This window comes from Astatotilapia calliptera, chromosome 3 (assembly GCF_964374335.1).
Source record: "Astatotilapia calliptera chromosome 3, fAstCal68.1, whole genome shotgun sequence".
Lineage (NCBI taxonomy): Eukaryota > Metazoa > Chordata > Actinopteri > Cichliformes > Cichlidae > Astatotilapia > Astatotilapia calliptera.
In genome coordinates this window covers 12,257,478-12,277,452 of record NC_137424.1, presented here as the reverse complement: position 1 = coordinate 12,277,452, position 19,975 = coordinate 12,257,478, and the positions used below count along the sequence as shown (strand labels likewise).

Below are 19,975 nucleotides of genomic sequence, written 5' to 3'. Positions count from 1 at the left end.
TTTGGATTTTCTCTGTTCTCTTTGCCACAGCCCATCCCAGCAGCAGCTGAAGCAGCTGACTGTCACAACACTGAATAACACTTTAGGAGGAACGTCTTGATGCATTCTCAATCATCCAGGAAAGTAAATCTCCAAAAGTGGATTCTGTTCATCTGGACGTAGCATAAGTGTGTCCCAGCTGGACTTTTGTCAAAGCTGGAAAGGCGCCTAAAGAAAGCTCCAGCCGATCCAGGTGAGAAGGACAACCGCTGCCTAAGAGAAAACCTGTAGTGATCCCGTACGTGTCAGGAGTATCGGAGCAGTTGAGATGCATTTTTTCTAAACACCGGGTCTCTGTGGCTTTTAAACCCAAAAACACGCTGCACCAAAAACTGGTCTACCCCAAGGATCGGGTCCCCCGACACAAACAGAGTAACATAGTGTACGCTGTTAAGTGCAGGACGATTGGCAGGATTTATACATCGGGGAAACCAAACAACCTCTGGCTACAACACAGCAGAGCCACCTCGTCAGGCCAGGACTCTGCAGTCTATTTACACCTACAGGCCAGTGGACACTTTTTCAATGATGAGGATGTAACATCCTGGAGGAACGCTGGTTTGAGGGTGGAGTCAAGTAGGCCATTTAGTGAAAAGGGAAAGACCATCTCTGAAACGAGGAGGGGGCCTAAGGGTACATCTGTCACCATCTTACAATGCTGTGATTGCAGCCATTCCCCAGCTCGCTGTGAATGGTACTCATGACCATTGATCAGTGGTTGTTGATCAATGGTCATGGGAATTTGCATAATTAAGATTAAGGAACTGACCTCCCAGCCCATTGTTCCTTCAGTGGGCTGGTTTCAGTCATTATGTAAATGTCCTGTTTATAAGATTGAAACCTGCAGTCAGGTGAGACTGAAGGAGTCACCTGGATGAGAGACGAAACGTTTCTCCCACAAAACGCTACGAACAGATGAACAGAATCAACTTTTGGAGAACGTTGAATCAGTATTTCAGCTTTATGTCTGTCTCCACGTCGGTTGAGTGTGAAGTGCATATGAGAGCATGAGGGTGGGAATGGATGTTTGTGTCTGTGTGTGCCTGTATGTCTGTGTCTATATGTCAGGTTGGGTATCAGACGCCACCTCTCTGGGGACATCTCAGGCCCTCCAAGGTATGGAGGCCTATCTCCCTATATAAAAAATTCAGGAGACTAATTTTCCATGAAGTATATTTGGGAAACATGTACAATTACTTTTTAATTATTCAATAAATAATGTTTGATTAAAACCTAACTATGAATGTGTTTCAGGGAACGCTGAGGATAACTGCATTGCACCTTGTCCCTGTGTATGAGCCCTTAGTGCGCAGGGAGCCACCAGCCACCCGCACAGTGCAGAGATGGTCAGAGGAGAGCGAGGAGGCTCTTAAGGACTGTTTTGAGTCGACTGTGTGGGAGGTGATCTGTGACGACCACGGAGAGGACATCGACGGCCTTACTACATGCATTACTGACTATATTAATTTCTGTGTGGATAACACCGTACCTACCAGGACTGTACGGTGTTTCTCCAACAACAAACCTTGGATTACCCCAGAAATTAAAGCTGTCCTCAAGCAGAAGAGGAGGGCCTTCAAATCCAAAGACAAAGAGGAGTTGAAAAGGGTGCAGAGAGAGTTGAGGGGACTGATAAGGAATGGGAAGGACAGCTACAGGCAGAAGATGGAGAAACAGCTTCAGCAAAACAACGTTGGTGAAGTCTGGAGAGGCCTCAGAACCATCTCGGGCCACAAACAGCAGAACTCTCTGCCTGGGAGGGATGTGAGATGGGCAAATGAACTGAATCATTTCTTCAACAGATTTGATTCAGCCATGAGGCAGTCTGCAACATCGGCTGCAGACTCACCCACCCCCACTGCTGCTGTTCCACCTCTGACACCTCAGACACTTCACACCTCTTCTATTCACCCTGCTCACTCCCCCCCACCCCCAACTGCAGCATCTAATACACACTCAACACAAGGCTCCAGCCTGTCTCTCTCAACCACCCAGGTTAGGAGGGAACTGAGGAGGATTAATGGCAAGAAGGCAGCGGGTCCAGATGGCATCAGCTCGAGGGTCGTCAGGTCCTGCGCGGACCAACTGTGTGGGGTGATGGAGCACCTCTTCAACCTGAGCCTGAGGTTGGGAAGAGTCCCACAGCTCTGGAAAACCTCCTGTGTTGTTCCAGTGCCAAAGACTTCACGCCCCAAGGACCTCAACAGCTATAGGCCGGTGGCTCTGACATCCCACCTGATGAAGACCCTGGAGCGGTTGGTCCTGGCTCAGCTTCGGCGCCTAACAAGCTCATCACTGGACCCACTTCAGTTTGCCTACCAGCCTGGCATTGGAGCGGATGATGCCGTTATTCACCTCCTACATCGTTCCCTCGCTCACCTGGAGACCGCTGGAAGCACTGTGAGAATCATGTTCTTTGATTTCTCCAGTGCCTTCAACACCATTCTTCCCTCGGTTCTGAAGGACAAGCTGGAGAACTCTGGAGTGGACCATCACCTCACTACCTGGATTTTGGACTACCTCACCGACCGACCACAGTATGTGAGGACTCAGGGCTGTGTGTCGGACAGGGTCGTCTGCAGTACGGGGGCCCCACAGGGAATGGTTCTGGCTCCGTTCCTCTTCACCATCTACACTGCAGACTTCTCCCACAATTCCACCCAGTGCTTCCTGCAGAAGTTCTCTGATGACTCTGCAATAGTCGGCCTCATCACTGATGGGGAAGACAAGGAGTACAGAGGTCTGACCCAAGACTTTGTGGACTGGTGCCAGCTGAACTACCTCCAGATCAACGCCAGTAAAACCAAGGAACTGGTGGTAGACTTCCGCAGGCACAAGCATTCTTCACTGCAACCACTGAACATCCAGGGTATGGACATTGAGGCTGTGGACAGCTACAGGTACCTTGGTGTTCATCTGAACAATAGACTTAACTGGAATCATAACTCAGACGCCCTCTACAGGAAAGGGCAGAGCAGGCTGTACTTGCTGCGGAGACTCAGGTCGTTTGGAGTGGAGGGCCCACTCCTGAAGACCTTCTATGACTCTGTGGTGGCTTCTGCTATCTTTTATGGTGTGGTCTGCTGGGGCGGCAGCATCTCTGCTGGGGACAGGAAGAGACTGAACAGGGTGATCCGAAGGGCCAGCTCTGTTCTAGGATGCCCTCTGGACCCAGTGGAGGTGGTGAGTGACAGGAGAATGGTGGCTAAGCTGTCATCCCTGTTGGACAACATCTCCCACCCCATGCAGCAGACTGTGACAGCACTGAGCAGCTCCTTCAGTGGGAGACTGCGGCACCCACGGTGTGGGACGGAGAGATTTCGCAGGTCTTTCCTCCCCACTGCTGTCAGCCTCCACAACAAAGACTTTACCTGAACAAACACACAATCCACACATGTGCAATAACACTAAGTGCAATAATCTTTTCTGGCATCGTTGTATTTTTACTCAGTTGTATATAGCATTTGTATTCTATTTTTATCTTATTGTATATTTTTATTCTATTTTATTCTACTGTATATAGTATATTATTTTTATTCTATTCTGTACAGCTGTGTACTGTATTTATTCTTATCGTATTCAAATTTTTGCTTCATAACTTTTGCACTGTCCACTTCCTGCTGTGACAAAACAAATTTCCCACGTGTGGGACTAATAAAGGTTATCTTATCTTATCTTATTGTTTGCTCCATGTTAGATGCTAATGCTGACCGCAGCATGATTGAAATGGTAAAGCAAAACAAAAGAAAAGAAACACATAAGTCTTAGTATCATTACTTGCCAATCATGATAAAAATGTTGACTAATAGTATTCACCAAACAGAATATGAGTGTTTTATTTTTCCTTTCCAGGTGCAGTGTGAATCTTGCCAAAGATGGGCACATTTTGAATGTGAAAAATATAAAGAGAGCAACGAAGAATATAAATGCAAAAAATGTAAGGAAAACACAGAACAACTTCAAATAAAAACAGCTGTCTTTTCCCCTCCATGTGTGTTTGTATTCTTTGTCAACATTAGATGATTGTGTGCAGGAAGCATGTTTTAATAGTGTGATTTGGCCATCTGAACATGTTACCTAAATAAATCCAAGCAGGAAGCATGTTATTAACGTCCTAGCGAAATAACTCAAAGTTTTGAAGTGATTGGGCCATCTGAACATGCTACCTATATAAATCCAAGCAGGAAGCATGTTTTAATAGTGTCATTGGACCATTAACCACGTAAGGTAGCATATTCTGATAAGGTAGCACGGATTGATAGACAAGACCATAAATTTACGCTACGGTAGGATGTTTTGACAGAACACCGGGACAAACTGTGTTCCTTCTCAGCTCAACACGAAATGCGTAATATTTTCTCTGAATACAGAACAATTCAGTTTTTTACGGGACGGTTGGAAACTCTACTAAAATAAAGTTCACTATCAGTAACATCACAGCACCACCCAGCTGTATAGAAACTCCGTCATGCTAGCTAGTACGCAGTACGAGTTATTGTAACTGACTGTAAAAAGTCAGCACAAGGAAAATAAACTCCACCTAAACTTGGTTTATATCTGACCCAGATAGACTGCAGGGCCCTATTTCAAGAAGCCGGTTTAGTGCAAACTCTGAGTAAGTATACCCTGAGTTAACGAAAACTCTGGGTTTTCGGTTTCACAAAGCGAGTTTAGATTAATTCTGACTGAGTTACTATGACACTCCGTGAAGCTAACCTGCTCCCCAGCAGGTTTACTCCAACTAACCCTGACTTTCTCCGCCTCTTTGTCGGAAACCTGACTGTAGGAAGTGTCAGACATGGCGTGCCCCTTCCTTGAAGAGCCAGTAGATGTTGAAGCCCAAATTCTCCGCAGAGCTCTCCGCCGGGAGAGAGTGATTAGAGCGCGTTTGGACATTTTACCATTTCCTGATGATTTTCTGTGTGAACGTTACCGTTTTTCAGCACAATCTATAATTTATTTGAATAACATCCTCAGGCCTAATATTGCTCATGTGACACATCGCGGACATGCTCTCAGTTCATTGCATATTATTTGTATTGCACTTCGGTTTCTTGCAAACGGGAGCTTTCTGTATAATATTGGTGACGCTGAGCACGTTTCCAAGGCTACCGTCTGTCGGGCAGTCAGGAATGTTACAGTTGCACTGAAACGTCTCCTGCACTCGTTTGTGGTGTTCCCCGGTCATAGACCCACAAGATTTATCAAAGAGAGATTCCACAAAATTGCAGGTATCAGGATGAACAAAACTTAATACATGATGTGGTGATACTTGAACTACTACTTAAATTTTACATTCATTTCCAGGGTTCCCAGGCGTGATTGGCTGTATAGATGGCACTCACATTCCAATCATTGCTCCTTCAGTAAATGAAGGAGACTATGTGAACAGGAAGTCTTTCCACAGCATTAATGTACAGGTACATAGTTCCCTGTAGCATTTCAAACTAACAAATTATTTCATTATAGTAATGGATGCTAATTTGTGTTCTCTGCACTGTGAAGATCATATGTGATGCCAACATTATCACAAATGTGGAAGCCAACTACTCAGCCTCTGTGAGTGGTGGTGGTGGAGGACCCCCACCTGTTTTTCGGGCCTCTGCTTTTTTTCTAGTGGCTATAACGGGTCACATTTGAGCATACAGATTAAGCAAATATGTACTTGTAATGTGCTCAGATAATTGCAATAAGTGCTCACAGAAAGAAAATTAATGTAGCCTCTAACTGCAATTGATTTACATCGGACAAACAGACCAAGCACTATGACTCATAATACAATTACACCTTACCTGTTTGGACTATATTTTTATATTTCATTTTTACTTGCTGCTAGGAACGTTTGGGGCCTGTTGGGTTGCACCTGCTCTCACATCACATCACAAAATAAAATGTATAAAATAAAAAATAAAATAAAATATAATAAAATAACGTGTTAAATGGGTGGAAATCCCTAGATCAATGTTTAAATTAACACTCACGCATTGACTCTGTCGGCTATGTTTTGCCATGCATGCTCCCTTTCTTTTGCAGCTGTGGCTGTGTTACTTTTTTTCCGCAAAATTCCGCATGTTATCGGCATATGCTGCCATCAGAATTTCGGCCTCAAGCGCTGTAAAATACATTGACCGCGCCTTCTTTCCCTCCGTCTCCATGGTGACTTGCTTAATCTGTGCTCCACTACTCCACTAATCAGGGCTTTATGTATCCTCGTGCGCGCGCTTAACTTGGGGTTAAAGCAACTCCGCGTTGATTGAACTAATTGTTATCACCCTTTCTGAAACCGAATATTCCGAGTTGGACAGTTCGGGGTTACTCAACCCTGAGTATCGTTTTTCACTCTGGGTTTTCTAAACCGGCTTCTTGAAATAGGGCCCAGCAGTAGAAATCAGTCCAATAACAAGGTGTGTAACATCTAGCAGGGTGACAGAAAAACCCAGGGTAACTTCTAAGGACCTCAACGTCTCTCTCACATTGTGTTTTTTAAACATGCTTCCATTTGTCACTTCAGTCTTTACTCTGAAATACAGGAAGAGAAATCATGGCTGAAACAATTTCTCATGAAACCAGGGGTGTGGTCCAACAGTCAGTTTGGTGAGGAAGGTTCCTAACTGAGAAAAGTGACCCAGAAGTATCTGTGTAGCAGCCACAATGAATCAAGATCATGAGCTTTATTAACTGATCAAAGTCTCTTCTTTCATCTTCTGTATCATTCAGTTTGCATTGGTAATGCCCATTATTGTAATGCTTTTTTAAGACGAGCAAAACTTTATTTCACTTTGGGTTAGCTAGGATAAGTGATGGATGGAGGGAATTTTACTTCAGCCACAGAAATCCTAAACAGGAAGGAGGAGCAGAGTTACAGTGGATCACTATCCAGCAGGGAAACAAGGTTTATTTCAATTTCTTGGCCATGAGTGAGATTTACTGAGTGGGCAAATTAGGGAGACGACACCATCAGATCCCGAGCCCTCCATGTGTTAATCAAGAGACGGCTGCTGTGCTACATCCATAAATAATGAATAAATTAGGAGCTAAAGCTGAAAGGACAGTTTATTTGTACCATCTTCACGTGAACACATTCAAGAACATCACAGATGAAGAAACATTGAAAACTTCCACACTACATAAAGCAAGAAAAATAGTTTTTCTTTCAGGTGGTTTCAGAAAAACAGAAACATCAAACATCTCCAAGACTCTCTTTGAAAGAACTAAAAACCTTTGTTCTCATGGTCCAATCATGAGTGAACTCCCCGATTAAGCCTTGTGTGCTAAAACATGTCAGAGTTTTAAAGGTTAAACATGAGTTTCCAAAACGTTTTGCTGGAGAACAATGAACTATTTGACTGAGTTTCAATCATTTACAGACGAGCAAAACCAGGACAGAGAAAAAAGGACAAAACTGACTCAGTAAAAAACAGAAAAGAAGATCCCATGTAGATCTGTATTATGTAGAAGTTCAGCCCAGCAACCAGTTCAGTTCAACACAAGTTTAAATGATTCTATCTGAACTCTGTGGAGCCTGATCTCAAGCTTTTTGAGTCTGACACAGAAATCAGAGGATCTTTCTGTGTCTTCAGATTCACTGTGATCCAGTGATGGGAGTGATTTCAGCCCTGAGTGATCGCGCTGATGTTTGCACAGAGCAGACAATGAGGTGAATGTTTGGGCACATTGGTAACAGTGAAACAGTTTATTAGTAACGTGGGATCGTTTGTGTGCAGAGTATGAACTGAGATTCCTGAAGCTCTTGTCACACTGGTCACAGCTGTAGTTTCCTTCCATGTGTGTACGTTCATGAATGTTACGATGATCTGACCGTGAGAAGCTTCTCTCACAGTGTCTGCACTTGTGTGGTTTCTCTCCTGTGTGGACTCGTTTGTGTGATTTAAGCTGACCTGCAGTGGTGAAGGATGACCCACACTGATCACAGAGGTGCTTTTTAACCCCACTGTGAATCAGTTCATGTTGTTTTAAATCACTTGGTGTGGTGAAGCTTCTCCCACATTCTTTGCAGTATTTCCGTTTGTCTCCAGTGTGTCTACGTTGATGTCTTTTTAGGGTCTTTTGCCAACTGAAAGTTTTTCCACAGAGGTCACAATGAAAGTCTTTCCCACCACCACAGTGATGACAGGGTTGAGAACTGGATCCATCTGTGTCGCTCTGCTTCTAAACAAAGACACAAAGACAGTGTAAGTCAGTCCTTCAACATTTGTATCCTGAACGTCGCCTGAAATAAAGAGCATCTCTGCAGACGTCCAACTACATTTGACTGTTTCAGTTAACACACTCAGTTTACTGGGCTGCAATAACTACAATACTACCACCATAATACTACAGTAATACTAAAATCATAACTGAAAGGAAAATCTGAACAATCACTCAGAGCTGCTTTTCCATGCAGTAGAATTGCTAACATGCTAACACAGTTTAATGAGCAGAGTTGTTCCAAACAGTCAGGCTAAAATGACAAGATAACAATATAAATACATACCTCACAGTAGCTGCACTTGTAGAGTCTCTTTCTGGTGTGGATCTCTTGGTGTAGGCTCAGGTAACGTGGAGATTTAAAAGTCTTCTCACACAGGTCACATTGATAAGGTCTCTCCTCAGTGTGGGTAAACATGTGTTGTTGTAAGTGTGCGTCTGTTGTAAAGTATTTGCCACACTGTTCACAGCAGTACACATCATGTCTGGTGTGAATGCGTAGGTGTGTATTTCGGCTCCCTCTCTGGCTGAAAGTTTTTCCACAGATGTCACAGCTGTATGCCTTAATTCCAGAGTGGGTAACTAGATGACTCTGTAAGCTGTTACTGTGAGTAAAAGCTCTGCCACACTGATCACAGCTGTATGGCTTAATTCCAGAGTGGGTAACTAGATGCCTCTGTAAGCTGCTACTGTGAGTAAAAGCTCTGCCACACTGATCACAGCTGTACGCTTTAACTCCAGTGTGGATGAGTTGGTGTTGTTTTAGGGAAGGCTTGAAGGAAAAAGACTTTCCACACAAGTCACAGCTGAACGGTCTCTCTCCAGTGTGGCTGACCTGATGCTGTTTTAGTGAAGCTTTCAGAGTAAAACCCTTCCCACACAAGTCACAGCTGAACGGTCTCTCTCCAGTGTGGATGACCTGATGCTGTTTTAGTGAAGCTTTCAGAGTAAAACCCTTGCCACACAAGTCACAGCTGAACGGTCTCTCTCCAGTGTGGATGACCTGATGCTGTTTTAGTTTAGCCCTCACAGTAAAACCCTTCCCACACTCGTCACAGCTGTATGGCTTAATTCCAGAGTGGGTAACTAGATGCTTCTGTAAGTGGCTACTGTGACTAAAAGCTCTGCCACACTGATCACAGCTGTACGCTTTAACTCCACTGTGGATGAGTTGGTGTCTTTTTAGGGAACCCTTGAAGGAAAAAGACTTTCCACACAAGTCACAGCTGAACAGTCTCTCTCCAGAGTGGATGACTTGATGCTGTTTTAGTTTAGCCCTCACAGTAAAACCCTTCCCACACTCGTCACAGCTGTATGGCTTAATTCCAGAGTGGGTAACTAGATGCCTCTGTAAGTGGCTACTGTGACTAAAAGCTCTGCCACACTGATCACAGCTGTACGCTTTAACTCCACTGTGGATGAGTTGGTGTTGTTTTAGGGAATCCTTCAAGGAAAAAGACTTTCCACACAAATCACAGCTGAACGGTCTCTCTCCAGTGTGGATGACCTGATGCCGTTTTAGTTTAGCCCTCACAGTAAAACCCTTCCCACACTGATCACAGCTGTATGGCTTAATTCCAGAGTGGGTAACTAGATGACTCTGTAAGCTGCTACTGTGAGTAAAAGCTCTGCCACACTGATCACAGCTGTATGGCTTAATTCCAGAGTGGGTAACTAGATGACTCTGTAAGTGGCTACTTTGAGTAAAAGCTCTGCCACACTGATCACAGCTGTATGGCTTAATTCCAGAGTGGGTAACTAGATGCTTCTGTAAGTTGCTACTTTGAGTAAAAGCTCTGCCACACTGATCACAGCTGTACGCTTTAACTCCACTGTGGATGAGTTGGTGTCTTTTTAGGTAACCCTTCCAGGAAAAAGACTTTCCACACAAGTCACAGCTGAACGGTCTCTCTCCAGTGTGGATGACCTGATGCTGTTTTAGTTTAGCCCTCACAGTAAAACCCTTCCCACACTCGTCACAGGTGTGTTTTTTCTCTCCCTTTCTTCTGTGAGGTTTGTCGGCCTCCTGAGAGCGCTGACTTCTGGCTCCATGTTGGTCCTGCAGTGACAGAGATACAAACAGAGGCAGTGAGTGAAATGCAGTCGTGGAACAAACTCAACCTTCAAACTCCATTAACACTAGTTTTAAACCTGAAGGTGGAGCGTGGCACCAAACACCTTAAAGGTCTCTTATCCCCACCTGCTGGTAGTTCTAACACATTACATCCAACCTGCTGTTAAAGATAATTCATGACTGTTCAAACACTAAACTCATGCCCATCCCTCCTGTTTGTACACACACACACACACACACACACACACACTATTTTATAATTTAGATCATTTTGTTGTTTCCTATTACATATTTCTATAATTTGTATAGATTTATACATAATTATTCAGTGATAATAAATCCTGTGTTTGTTTATTCTAAAGGAACCCCGTTAGCTTCCACAACAGATGTTGCTCGTCGTCCGTCAAATACTCACATAAAATATTACACAATAAAGTGAATTCAAGATATCCACATAATTTCACTCTTACATCCACAGTGAGGTTTCACAATTGTTAAAATATAAGCAATCAATAATAATAATATCAATAACATTGAGGCACATTACACAAATTTCAAAAACAAATCATGTCTTACAATATTTACAACAACTAAAAGCTCTGTAAATCGGCTTTTAAGTGTTCATTGAAGCTTTGAATAATTCTCTAATTTTTTAAGGCAACTTATTCCACTTAAAAGTTGCTCTAAATGTAACAGTTTTACAAAACGTTACTTTTAACTCGAGCATTTACTAAATTGCAGCTTGTTGAAAACTGTGTAATATGATGATGTATTTCATCTGGATACTGCAGCTGAGCAGAATAAATGTGGTGTGTTTAACAGAATTGCTTTCTTTAGAACTACAAGTAAGCCATAGAATATTTTAGCCTGTACAGGAAGCCAAGAAAGTTTATTATGCATTTTATCAATATTAGTATAGTATGAACATCTTCACACTAATCTGGACGCCTTATTCTGGACTAACTGAAGTCTGTTAAGATCTGTCTTATTAGCTGCTGACCAAATGATTGAACAATACTCCAGATGAGACATTACTAGTGCATTAATGACATCTTTCATAATGAAGAAGTGATACACAAAGAGCATTTCATAGCCATAGCTATGCCTTGTCGGCAGAGTTATGTGACATTAGTGATGTTTGTACTTTCAGCGTTAACTTGGTTTTAAAGCCTTTAAAATATACGCCGTTCAATAGTCGACCTTAATCTGACAGAGAATGTGATGATTTTGTGGATAATTAAAGTCAGTCATATATCCACAAACACAACAAGCTGAAAGTCAGTGATGCTGCTCGGTTTGCAGTCCTGAATATCACGGCACAAGCAGGATTCACTGCACTGTTAATGTTAGCTGTGTTATATTGCTGCCTCTGTTCGGTGGTGTCGAGCCAAACAGACTTTAACGTGTGTTTGAACGAGCTGACGGTTCACTCGTTAAGCTGAAAGAAAGATGCTTTAATCACAGCAGTCACACATGTGTCCACTGCACCATCTGGGAACTCTTCTTGTTCACACTCGTAATAACACAAACACTAAATCCTGCTTCTCTGGTGCTGTTGTGTAGCAGTGTGTACACCTGAGACTGTCACCTGTCTGTCTGTCCTGCACTCTCTCTCTGTTTCTTTCTCTCTGATTGTGGAATAAAAGTATGAACATGTGTTTATAAGTTACACTTGTGTTTGAATCCTGCAGCTTATCACACATTTGATTTCCATGTGTGACAATTGCAAGTGTCCAGAGTGAGGACAGACTGAGGGACCCACTGCTGCACATCATCTGTGAGGCTTTGCAGCCCTGATGATCCACCAGGACAAACTCAGCAGTGTGTGAGGAAGAGGAGGAGGAAGAGCCAGCAGCAGCTGACAGATGGAGAGAATAGACAGACTGTTCCCTGTTTGTGAAGGACTGCTAGGAAAGTTTAACATAACTGTCTGTCCTGAATCAGTCTTATTAGGTAATGTTCAAATAATGTGATCATCCCAGTGTTTCCAGTGTGGGAGAAAGTACTCAGGGCCTTCAAGTTACACACTATGAAAGGCAGCAACAAGTTTAATGTTCAGAAACCTAAAGTATGTATCAGCAGCAGAATGGAGCTAAAAATAAATGTTGGTTTCAGTTCTATGAAGCTTTGAGTATTTTGGATCAGTAGCTGCTGTGTTTGTTGCATCACATTGCTGTAACTGTTTATATGCTTTATATATTCTGAGCTAAGTTGATCTATAGTGTTACATCATATTCTATAAGGATGTTATGTGTTTGTAGACTTTCTGCCCAGTTTGACCCATTTAGCAGAAGTCAGCACTTCGGCCTTAGCGGTCTTTGAGTACGCGGCCCTTGAGGACTTTAAAGCTGCAGAACCTGAATCGGGATACAGCCATGATGATCTCCAGCCTCGTGCTCGCCAACATTCTCACCTGAGTTAAGAAGACGATCACTGAAATGGTCTCAGCAGGTCCTTTGATGACAGCAATGAAATGCAGTGGTAAGGCTTTTTGGGGATTAAGTTCGTTTTCATGGCAAAGAAGGACGATGCAGTTCATCTGATCACTCCTCATAACATTCTGGAGTGCAGGCAAAATGCTATTATAAAAACTTAAGCAGCAACTTCTCCAGGTTCCAATATTTATGCAATTCTCAAACCTTTTGGCCACGACTGTATAACCTCTTCTGAAGTTTAGTGGATATTATACATGGTTATGCTCAGGATGTGTCGGCCAGTTTCCACTGGAAACGCCTTTTGGTTAAACTGTCAGTGAGGAATTTGCATTTGCACTGTTACATTTTTATATAACTTTAATGCACATAAGCAACAGCTGCTTGTTTCAGTGAAAATACATTGATGGGTTTTTAATAAAGTTGTGCGGCTGTAAAGTATTTTGTCTGGTGTCAATTCTATCGTCAGCTACATCGTTATGGCAAATGTTCAGATGTATATGGTGATAAATATCTTTGCTCATATGGTCCTGCTCTGTCTGTCACCTTCTGTGTTGAGCTCATTGTTTCCTCTGTAGTGGCTGAGCTGAGTCCAAGTAGCTGAAAATGTTCCTCTGCTGCTCCGTCAGACTCTCCTCCTCCTGCTGATCAGCTGGGACACAAAACAGATCTTTGTTAGGCTCCACACTGCACTGAAGAGTCAAAGTGTCTCATATGTTCATCTGACAAGTAAAAGAACACATTTTTGTTTCCCGAGGTGGGCAACTTGTTGGAAACAAACACAAAAGGTTTGAGCACTGATACCTGCCATTGCTGCCATTGAAAGATGCAACGCCAGCAATGTGGATTGTCAAGACTCAATGCAGATGTGTCACGAGTTCATCCAGCAGTAGCTATGGCACTTGGCCACAGGTGGCAGCAGTGGACTGACCTGCATTTGAGACTGCTCCAGCTGCTCTGTGACAGTCAGCAGATCTGCTACAAATTGCAGATCATATGCAAGTTTTGGAAATGACATTATAAATATTCCTAACTTAGCCACGGCAGCCATGTTGATGTATTACCTATATTGGCTGAAAATGTTCATTTGCAGAGAAAAGACACAGGCAGACACTGCTTACAGGATGTTACATGTTATTATGTGATGTTATTGAAATCATCATGAATAACAGGAGTGGTGATTTGTAAAACTTCACATTTTGATCCGGGACGTACTCTGCATAAAAACAAGCGCTCACTCTTCCTGCTCAACAAATGACAAGGGCGGAGCCTTATACCACGTGATACAGAAGCTGTGCCGTGTGATGCTAAAATTAGCAGGGAAACAACAACGGAGAGCACGTCAGGGATGACGAGAAAGTGACAGGAGAAAATCCGTCCCGGTCAACCACCCAAACATCAATAACGGGAACCTTATACAGCGCTTCCCTATACACGTCGAACTCCCACAGGCACAAAGACATTACGGAGGCTATCACTTATCACCTGACCAAAGATATGGCTCCATCAACACTGTGCAAAACGAGGGATTTAGGAAAACGATCAACACCCTAGACAAACGCTACACAGTGCCGTCCCGCAACTATTTTTCTATTGTTGCACTACCTGCTCTGTACACGCAGCGTCGAGCAACGGTGGAGACGGAATTTCAAGCACTACAACATTTTGCTGCAACAACAAAACGTGAGACGTTTGTTGTTTTTATGTTTATTTATTGTTATGAGAGAATCATGATCTCAATTCTAAGCCAAAAAATCGTGATTCTCATTTTATGCAAAATCGTGCAGCCCTAACATTAACACAAAACTATTGTTTCACCAGAGAAACACACATGAAGAGAGAGAGAGAGACAATAACAGCTACCAAACAGTTGTCATAATTCGTCACACAATGAGAAAAGGACAAATCAACAAGTAACAATGACTAATTAATATTAAAATCTGTAACATAATGTATTGTTTGGAGTTTAGTCTGATTGGTTCAGGATGAGCTGCCATTATCCAATCACACGTCTGCTTACCTGCATCTTTTCTCTTTTTTCTAACCTGAGCACCTGATGGCTTTGAACTTTTGTTGTCCATCTTCCATTGGTTTGAATTTTGCGCTCCAGTACAAACACAAATCCCCCAACCCGAGGATCAGCACAATTAACCTAACAGACCTACACCTTAGTTCACAGATTCACTTTGTCTAAGGTTGATTTCTGGGATTTCACACAACCCAGGATTCAGATCGTGAATCCATGATGGGCTTGGATTTACATCATTATAAATGAAATGTGCTCTACTTGGAAGCAGCCGGCCCCGCCCCTTTTGACGGCTTGTGTGAGACTTTAAATCATCAAACTGTAAATTATAAATTTAAATTGTTATTGATCCTTTACCCCGAGTCCTAAAGTGTAGATTTATTTTCTTACTCTTCTTATATTTATTGTTTGTTTACTTGCACCGCTGTAACTGCAGCCTCGTCGTCTCGTCTCTCTATATGCTGGACTGTCTGTAGCGGAGATGACAATAAAGTTTATTTTGACTTCAGCAGCGCGCAGGCGCACCGAGGGCTCTCGCGCTCACTTTATAGAATTTAGAAAAAACATGGGTGCAGATTATAAGTCTGTATCATAATATCTGTTTGTTGTTTTTATTTTGTTTTGCGAGTTGGTTATTAGATGCCGCTCCAGCCAGCCAGAGACTCCCCGCCGCCCCGCCCTCTCCTCCCTGTGCCGCCAGCAGCAGGCGCACCTCGCAAACGGAGGGCGCCCTTACTCCCAGCAAATGGCTGATAGAAAACCGATCGGTGCCTACGAATTTCCCAATATGCGCTGGCATGACGTCGGGGAAGCATGGGTACGACCGATTATTTTATTTTTTTCTTGCCCGTGATGCCCCCCCACCACGATGCATTCTATTGGTTTGCACACTTACACACACCCAGCTGTGGTTTCCGGTTTTGCTGGACTCTGGAGAGCCCCGCCTTTAACGCTCTTCTCTCACAGAGAGCAACAGAAAACTTGGAAAAACTCCAGATTGACTGAACTCAGTTCAAAGTTACCTTGACACCTTTAGATGTGAGACGTAGTGATGGTCCGCTTGAAGCTGACGCTCCGGTGCGTGTGTCAGAAAGATCAACGCGCTGCTTCAGAAGCACCGTGTCGAGGCTTGATTCGTTTGGCCAGAGTCACGTGATCAGTGACGTCTGAAGCTTCGTTTAGAACGTACCTTTTTTTAAATCGAACTTTATTGAAACACGATGAGTATACAACATACAAACAGATGAAGTTTACAAAAGAACAGAACATGAACATACAGAACCAGGATTAAAAAAATTATGATATGAGTAGGCGAAAAAAATCAACATATAAATATTGTTCTGAGAGGCTTTTTGTTGGTTGAGTCTGAAATTGATTGTATGTACAATTCATATCCTTATAAAAAGGCAGAAATATGGTGTTTTATTAATAAACTTACATTCATGGATATAAAATAGCTAAAAGTATTAACAAATTTTTTATAAAAAAACATTTATCATTCTTCCTGGGGAACTTAAAGAAACAGAATAAAACATTTTTCATCGTAAAGAAAACTCCCTTAAACTATAGACAATAACAAAACTGCTAAATTCTTCCAGAATCTCTGTGTAGAGGAACCAAAAGAGATGTGCCACAGTTTCTGGATGATCCCCACAGAAAGTTCAATTAGTATTTATGTCTCTTTTAAATGTTACCCTATAGTGACTGGCTGGGTCACATTTATGAAGAATTTTATATGAGATTTCCTTCACCTTGTTCACAATTAGATATTTATGGGATCATCCAGACTGTCTTCCAGGTGATATCTGGAACATGTCGGTTCCAGTAAGATATTCTATATATGGGAGAGACATGATATCTTCTTGGAATAAACTACGTATTCTCTTATTGCTGTTACCAAGTTCCTGTGAAAAGCAGATTTTTCCCACTGCTGACTCAGCTGGATCAGGGAGAGTGACTGAGGCAGATATTGAGCTGTCAGTGTTTTTATATAACATTAAAGTCCCTGAGGGTATGGCACCAAGCACCATTGAGAATTCCCCAACACTGACGGGAAAATTATATAGTGTAAGGAATTCATTGTAAGTAAGTAGTACTCCCTCGTTAAATTTTAAAACTTAGTAGCAGCCGCCATTGTTGGCAGCTGAAATTTGGCTGGGCCGCGCTATGAATTCTGGGATATGGTGGGACACGAAGGACACACCCGACCCATCCTTCAAATTCGGGGGAATGAAGGACGCATTTGAAGGAGTCGAGGAATCGGGACAGCCTTCGTCGCCTGGCTGTGACGTCATCGGCCTTCAAATGCGGCCTCCGGAGGATGCAGCCGACGTTTTGGGACACAGCTTGTGTGTCTTTGTTGGACAGAGTCATGTGACCTCCCAGGGACTACACATGGAAATGAGCAGTTTAGCTCAAATCTGGCAGGTTTCCATCGTCTGTTTTTGTCCTGATGTCCATGAACATGAACACTGTCCCTGTCAAACACGTCCAGATAATCTGATCCAGTGTTGTTCTTCTTCTGTGGTGTTTGTGATGGAGCAGCAGCTGCTGATCCTGATGTCCTCCACCAAGGGGGCAGCAAATTCAGCTGACTGTCATCATTTATTAAAAAGATGTAACAATGTGACATAATGCAATATAATAGTGTCAGTTACACATTGTGGGTTGCACTGTGGCCAGAATGGACATTACCTCCTGCCTAATGGAAGCTGTCAGCCATCCTGCAACCATGAATTAGATAAGCAGAAGTGAAGGGATTGTTAACAACAATTTAATAATAAAATGTAATGTGATAGTTGCACTTTATTAGCTACCCACAATCGTATGAATAATAACCATGAATGCACTGCATGCTCATAGCAAGTTCTTTAGGTTTAAAGTGAGATCCTGCTTTAAAGGTCGCTTCATCTGCTGGGAATGACATGTTTCTTCTAGTATGTAAGGCTCAGCCGATCTTACTGGGACTTACTTTTGTAGATCCACATGCTCTAAACCTGCTGCTCCATGATTGGTGCAGAAGCTTTAAGCTACTATTAACAAATAATGACCATGGACTTAGTTGTTACTACAATAACTTATCATTGAGCAACTTGTATATTTAATTTTACTTGTAAAACTATGCAAGTAGAATTCAATGGGGCACAGTGAGCTGAGCACAGGCCCACTCTGTGACACTCAGAGGTTTGTGGATATCATACTGAGAGTATTGGACACAGTGCAGCCAGCTTGCAGCCACTTTCCCACCACTTTAGCACAATGTTTACATGAGACTCAGCCACACTAATGTTCCTGGGCAGACATGTGGTGCAGCATGGCTGATGGCACTGTACCTGCAGCTGTCATGGACAAGAACCACTCAATACCTCACCCAAGCCAAGCCTGTGCTGATGTTGTGATCTGAGACCAAGACACTAACCCAGGATCATGATATGATGTTGTGAGAGTTTCACTAAGAATTAGCTCTGATTACAAGATTTCAATCTATCGTAACTCTAATTTGTATTTACTTCAGTTTGTTCATCTTGGAGCTGTGTGCAGCTGAGGACAGTCTTATTATTACCAGGTGAGGATATGTAACAGCCACAGTCTGTAGAGATGATGTCACCATGGAGTGGTGATGTCACTGGAGCTGCCAATATGTGCTCCAGCCAAAGCTACACCAGAGGGTTGTGCTGTGTAACAGGTTGGTGCAGGTGGTGTTATCTACATTTGAACATTAGGCAACAGTCTCATGAAGACACTTTATATTGTTCACTAAAGACCAACAATAACAGAGACAAAGGGAGAGCAGCAGAACTAGTGCTAACAATTAGCACTGCTAGCCTGCCCACCAACACCAGCTAATGTTCTAAAAACGATGATCAATGATTTTGCTGTAACGGCTCCAGCTGTCTGTGTCAGGGACACGTTGGAGATGAAGTTAGTGATCCAGTGACAAAGGTTTGGAAACCTGCAGTCAGCTGAGACTAAAGGAGTCACCTGACCGAGAGACCAAATGTTTCACTGAGAACGTCCAGATGAACAGAATCAACCTTTGGGATAATCTGTTCCACACATCCATGTTTCACTTACTGCATTATATTTCCTCATTGCTGTGCACACAGGCCTGTGGCTTATAACCAACTCCAAGTTCAGACTCAGAGGCTGCTGAAGCTGTTTTCTGGAACAGAGACGTGTTGGATATAAAACCAACTCTTCTTTATGTGTCAGCACTGAGGAAAGGAGCAGCTTCGTTTCTAAGTGTATGAAGGACTGTAGCAGTGTGTGTGTGAGGTTTATTTCACAGACAGAACCATGTCAAAAACACAACTTCAGGTAAAAACAATACAAAATCAAAGAGTCTGATCAGAAGGATTAAACAGAGGAGTGTGGGACTGTTTTTAACAGACAGCAGGTTAAGCCAGGCTGGAGGAGTAAACTGAGCCTCGGTGTGAGCAGCAGTGTGTTTGACAGGAAGCTGAGATAAACAGTCTGGAGCCCATTTAGTGCTTCATATGAAAGTGTGAGATTTGAAAGCAAATCTAAAATCAAGCAGGAGTCAGTGTGAGAATGATTTGTGCTTTTCCTCAGTCAGATGCTGGGAGTTTCAGTTCATCCATGTTCAGCATGCTGTGCTTTGTGTAACAGGAGAATATGACAGTATAAATCAAGTCTTCATGTCACTGAAAGCCTCCACAGTCTGCTATGGAGGTGCATCAGTTTGGATTTACAAGAAGAACATTTCTTAAACCTGCCACAAGATGGCGCTCCAACAGAAGGGATGTCCACAGTGTAACACAGACACACACATACTGTGTGAATGTGTGAGTGAATGGGCTTTCAACACAAGGCTTCTGCTGCTACCTTTAATTACATAATTAGCTAACAAGAACAAACTGTTAATTACCACCAAAGAACGGCTCCAGATTTTAGCTGCTGACCATTTTGTGAAACGTTGATTACATCAGCTTATTGTTGATTTTTCAACCTTAATATCAGCTGCTTTAAAGGAGCCTCGTTCTCTGGCAGTAACACTTTTCTTCACTAGATGCAGTGCAGGCACAGTCTGTGTTTCTAAACTACACACTAATGTTCATTGTTGTGCAGCTAAATCCTCCCTCTGGATGGGAAGAATCCCTGTCAGGCTTCAAACACCTGGCTTGGTGTTCTGGAGCTAATGTGTCACCTGTGAGGACTCTGAGATGAACACACAGC

The 19,975-nt window shown here is 42.9% G+C and overlaps 1 protein-coding gene across 2 annotated transcripts; it reads right to left on the bottom strand.

Moving 5' to 3' along the window:
* Positions 1-7,074: 7,074 nt before the first annotated feature.
* On the bottom strand, positions 7,075-15,957 carry LOC145425148 (uncharacterized). Of its 2 annotated transcripts, XM_080298103.1 has the most exons (4): positions 15,802-15,957; positions 13,300-13,405; positions 8,534-10,306; positions 7,075-8,208 (listed from the first exon to the last, which is right to left on the bottom strand). In XM_080298103.1, the coding sequence occupies exons 2-4, from the start codon at positions 13,315-13,317 to the stop codon at positions 7,516-7,518; spliced, it is 2,484 nt and encodes an 827-aa protein (XP_080154229.1). In that variant the 5' UTR covers positions 13,318-13,405; positions 15,802-15,957; the 3' UTR covers positions 7,075-7,515. The 2 variants fall into 2 exon arrangements, with proteins under 2 accessions (XP_080154229.1, XP_080154228.1); XM_080298102.1 differs by lacking the exons at positions 13,300-13,405; positions 15,802-15,957 and adding an exon at positions 12,735-13,293.
* Between the last annotated feature and the right edge of the window lie 4,018 nt (positions 15,958-19,975).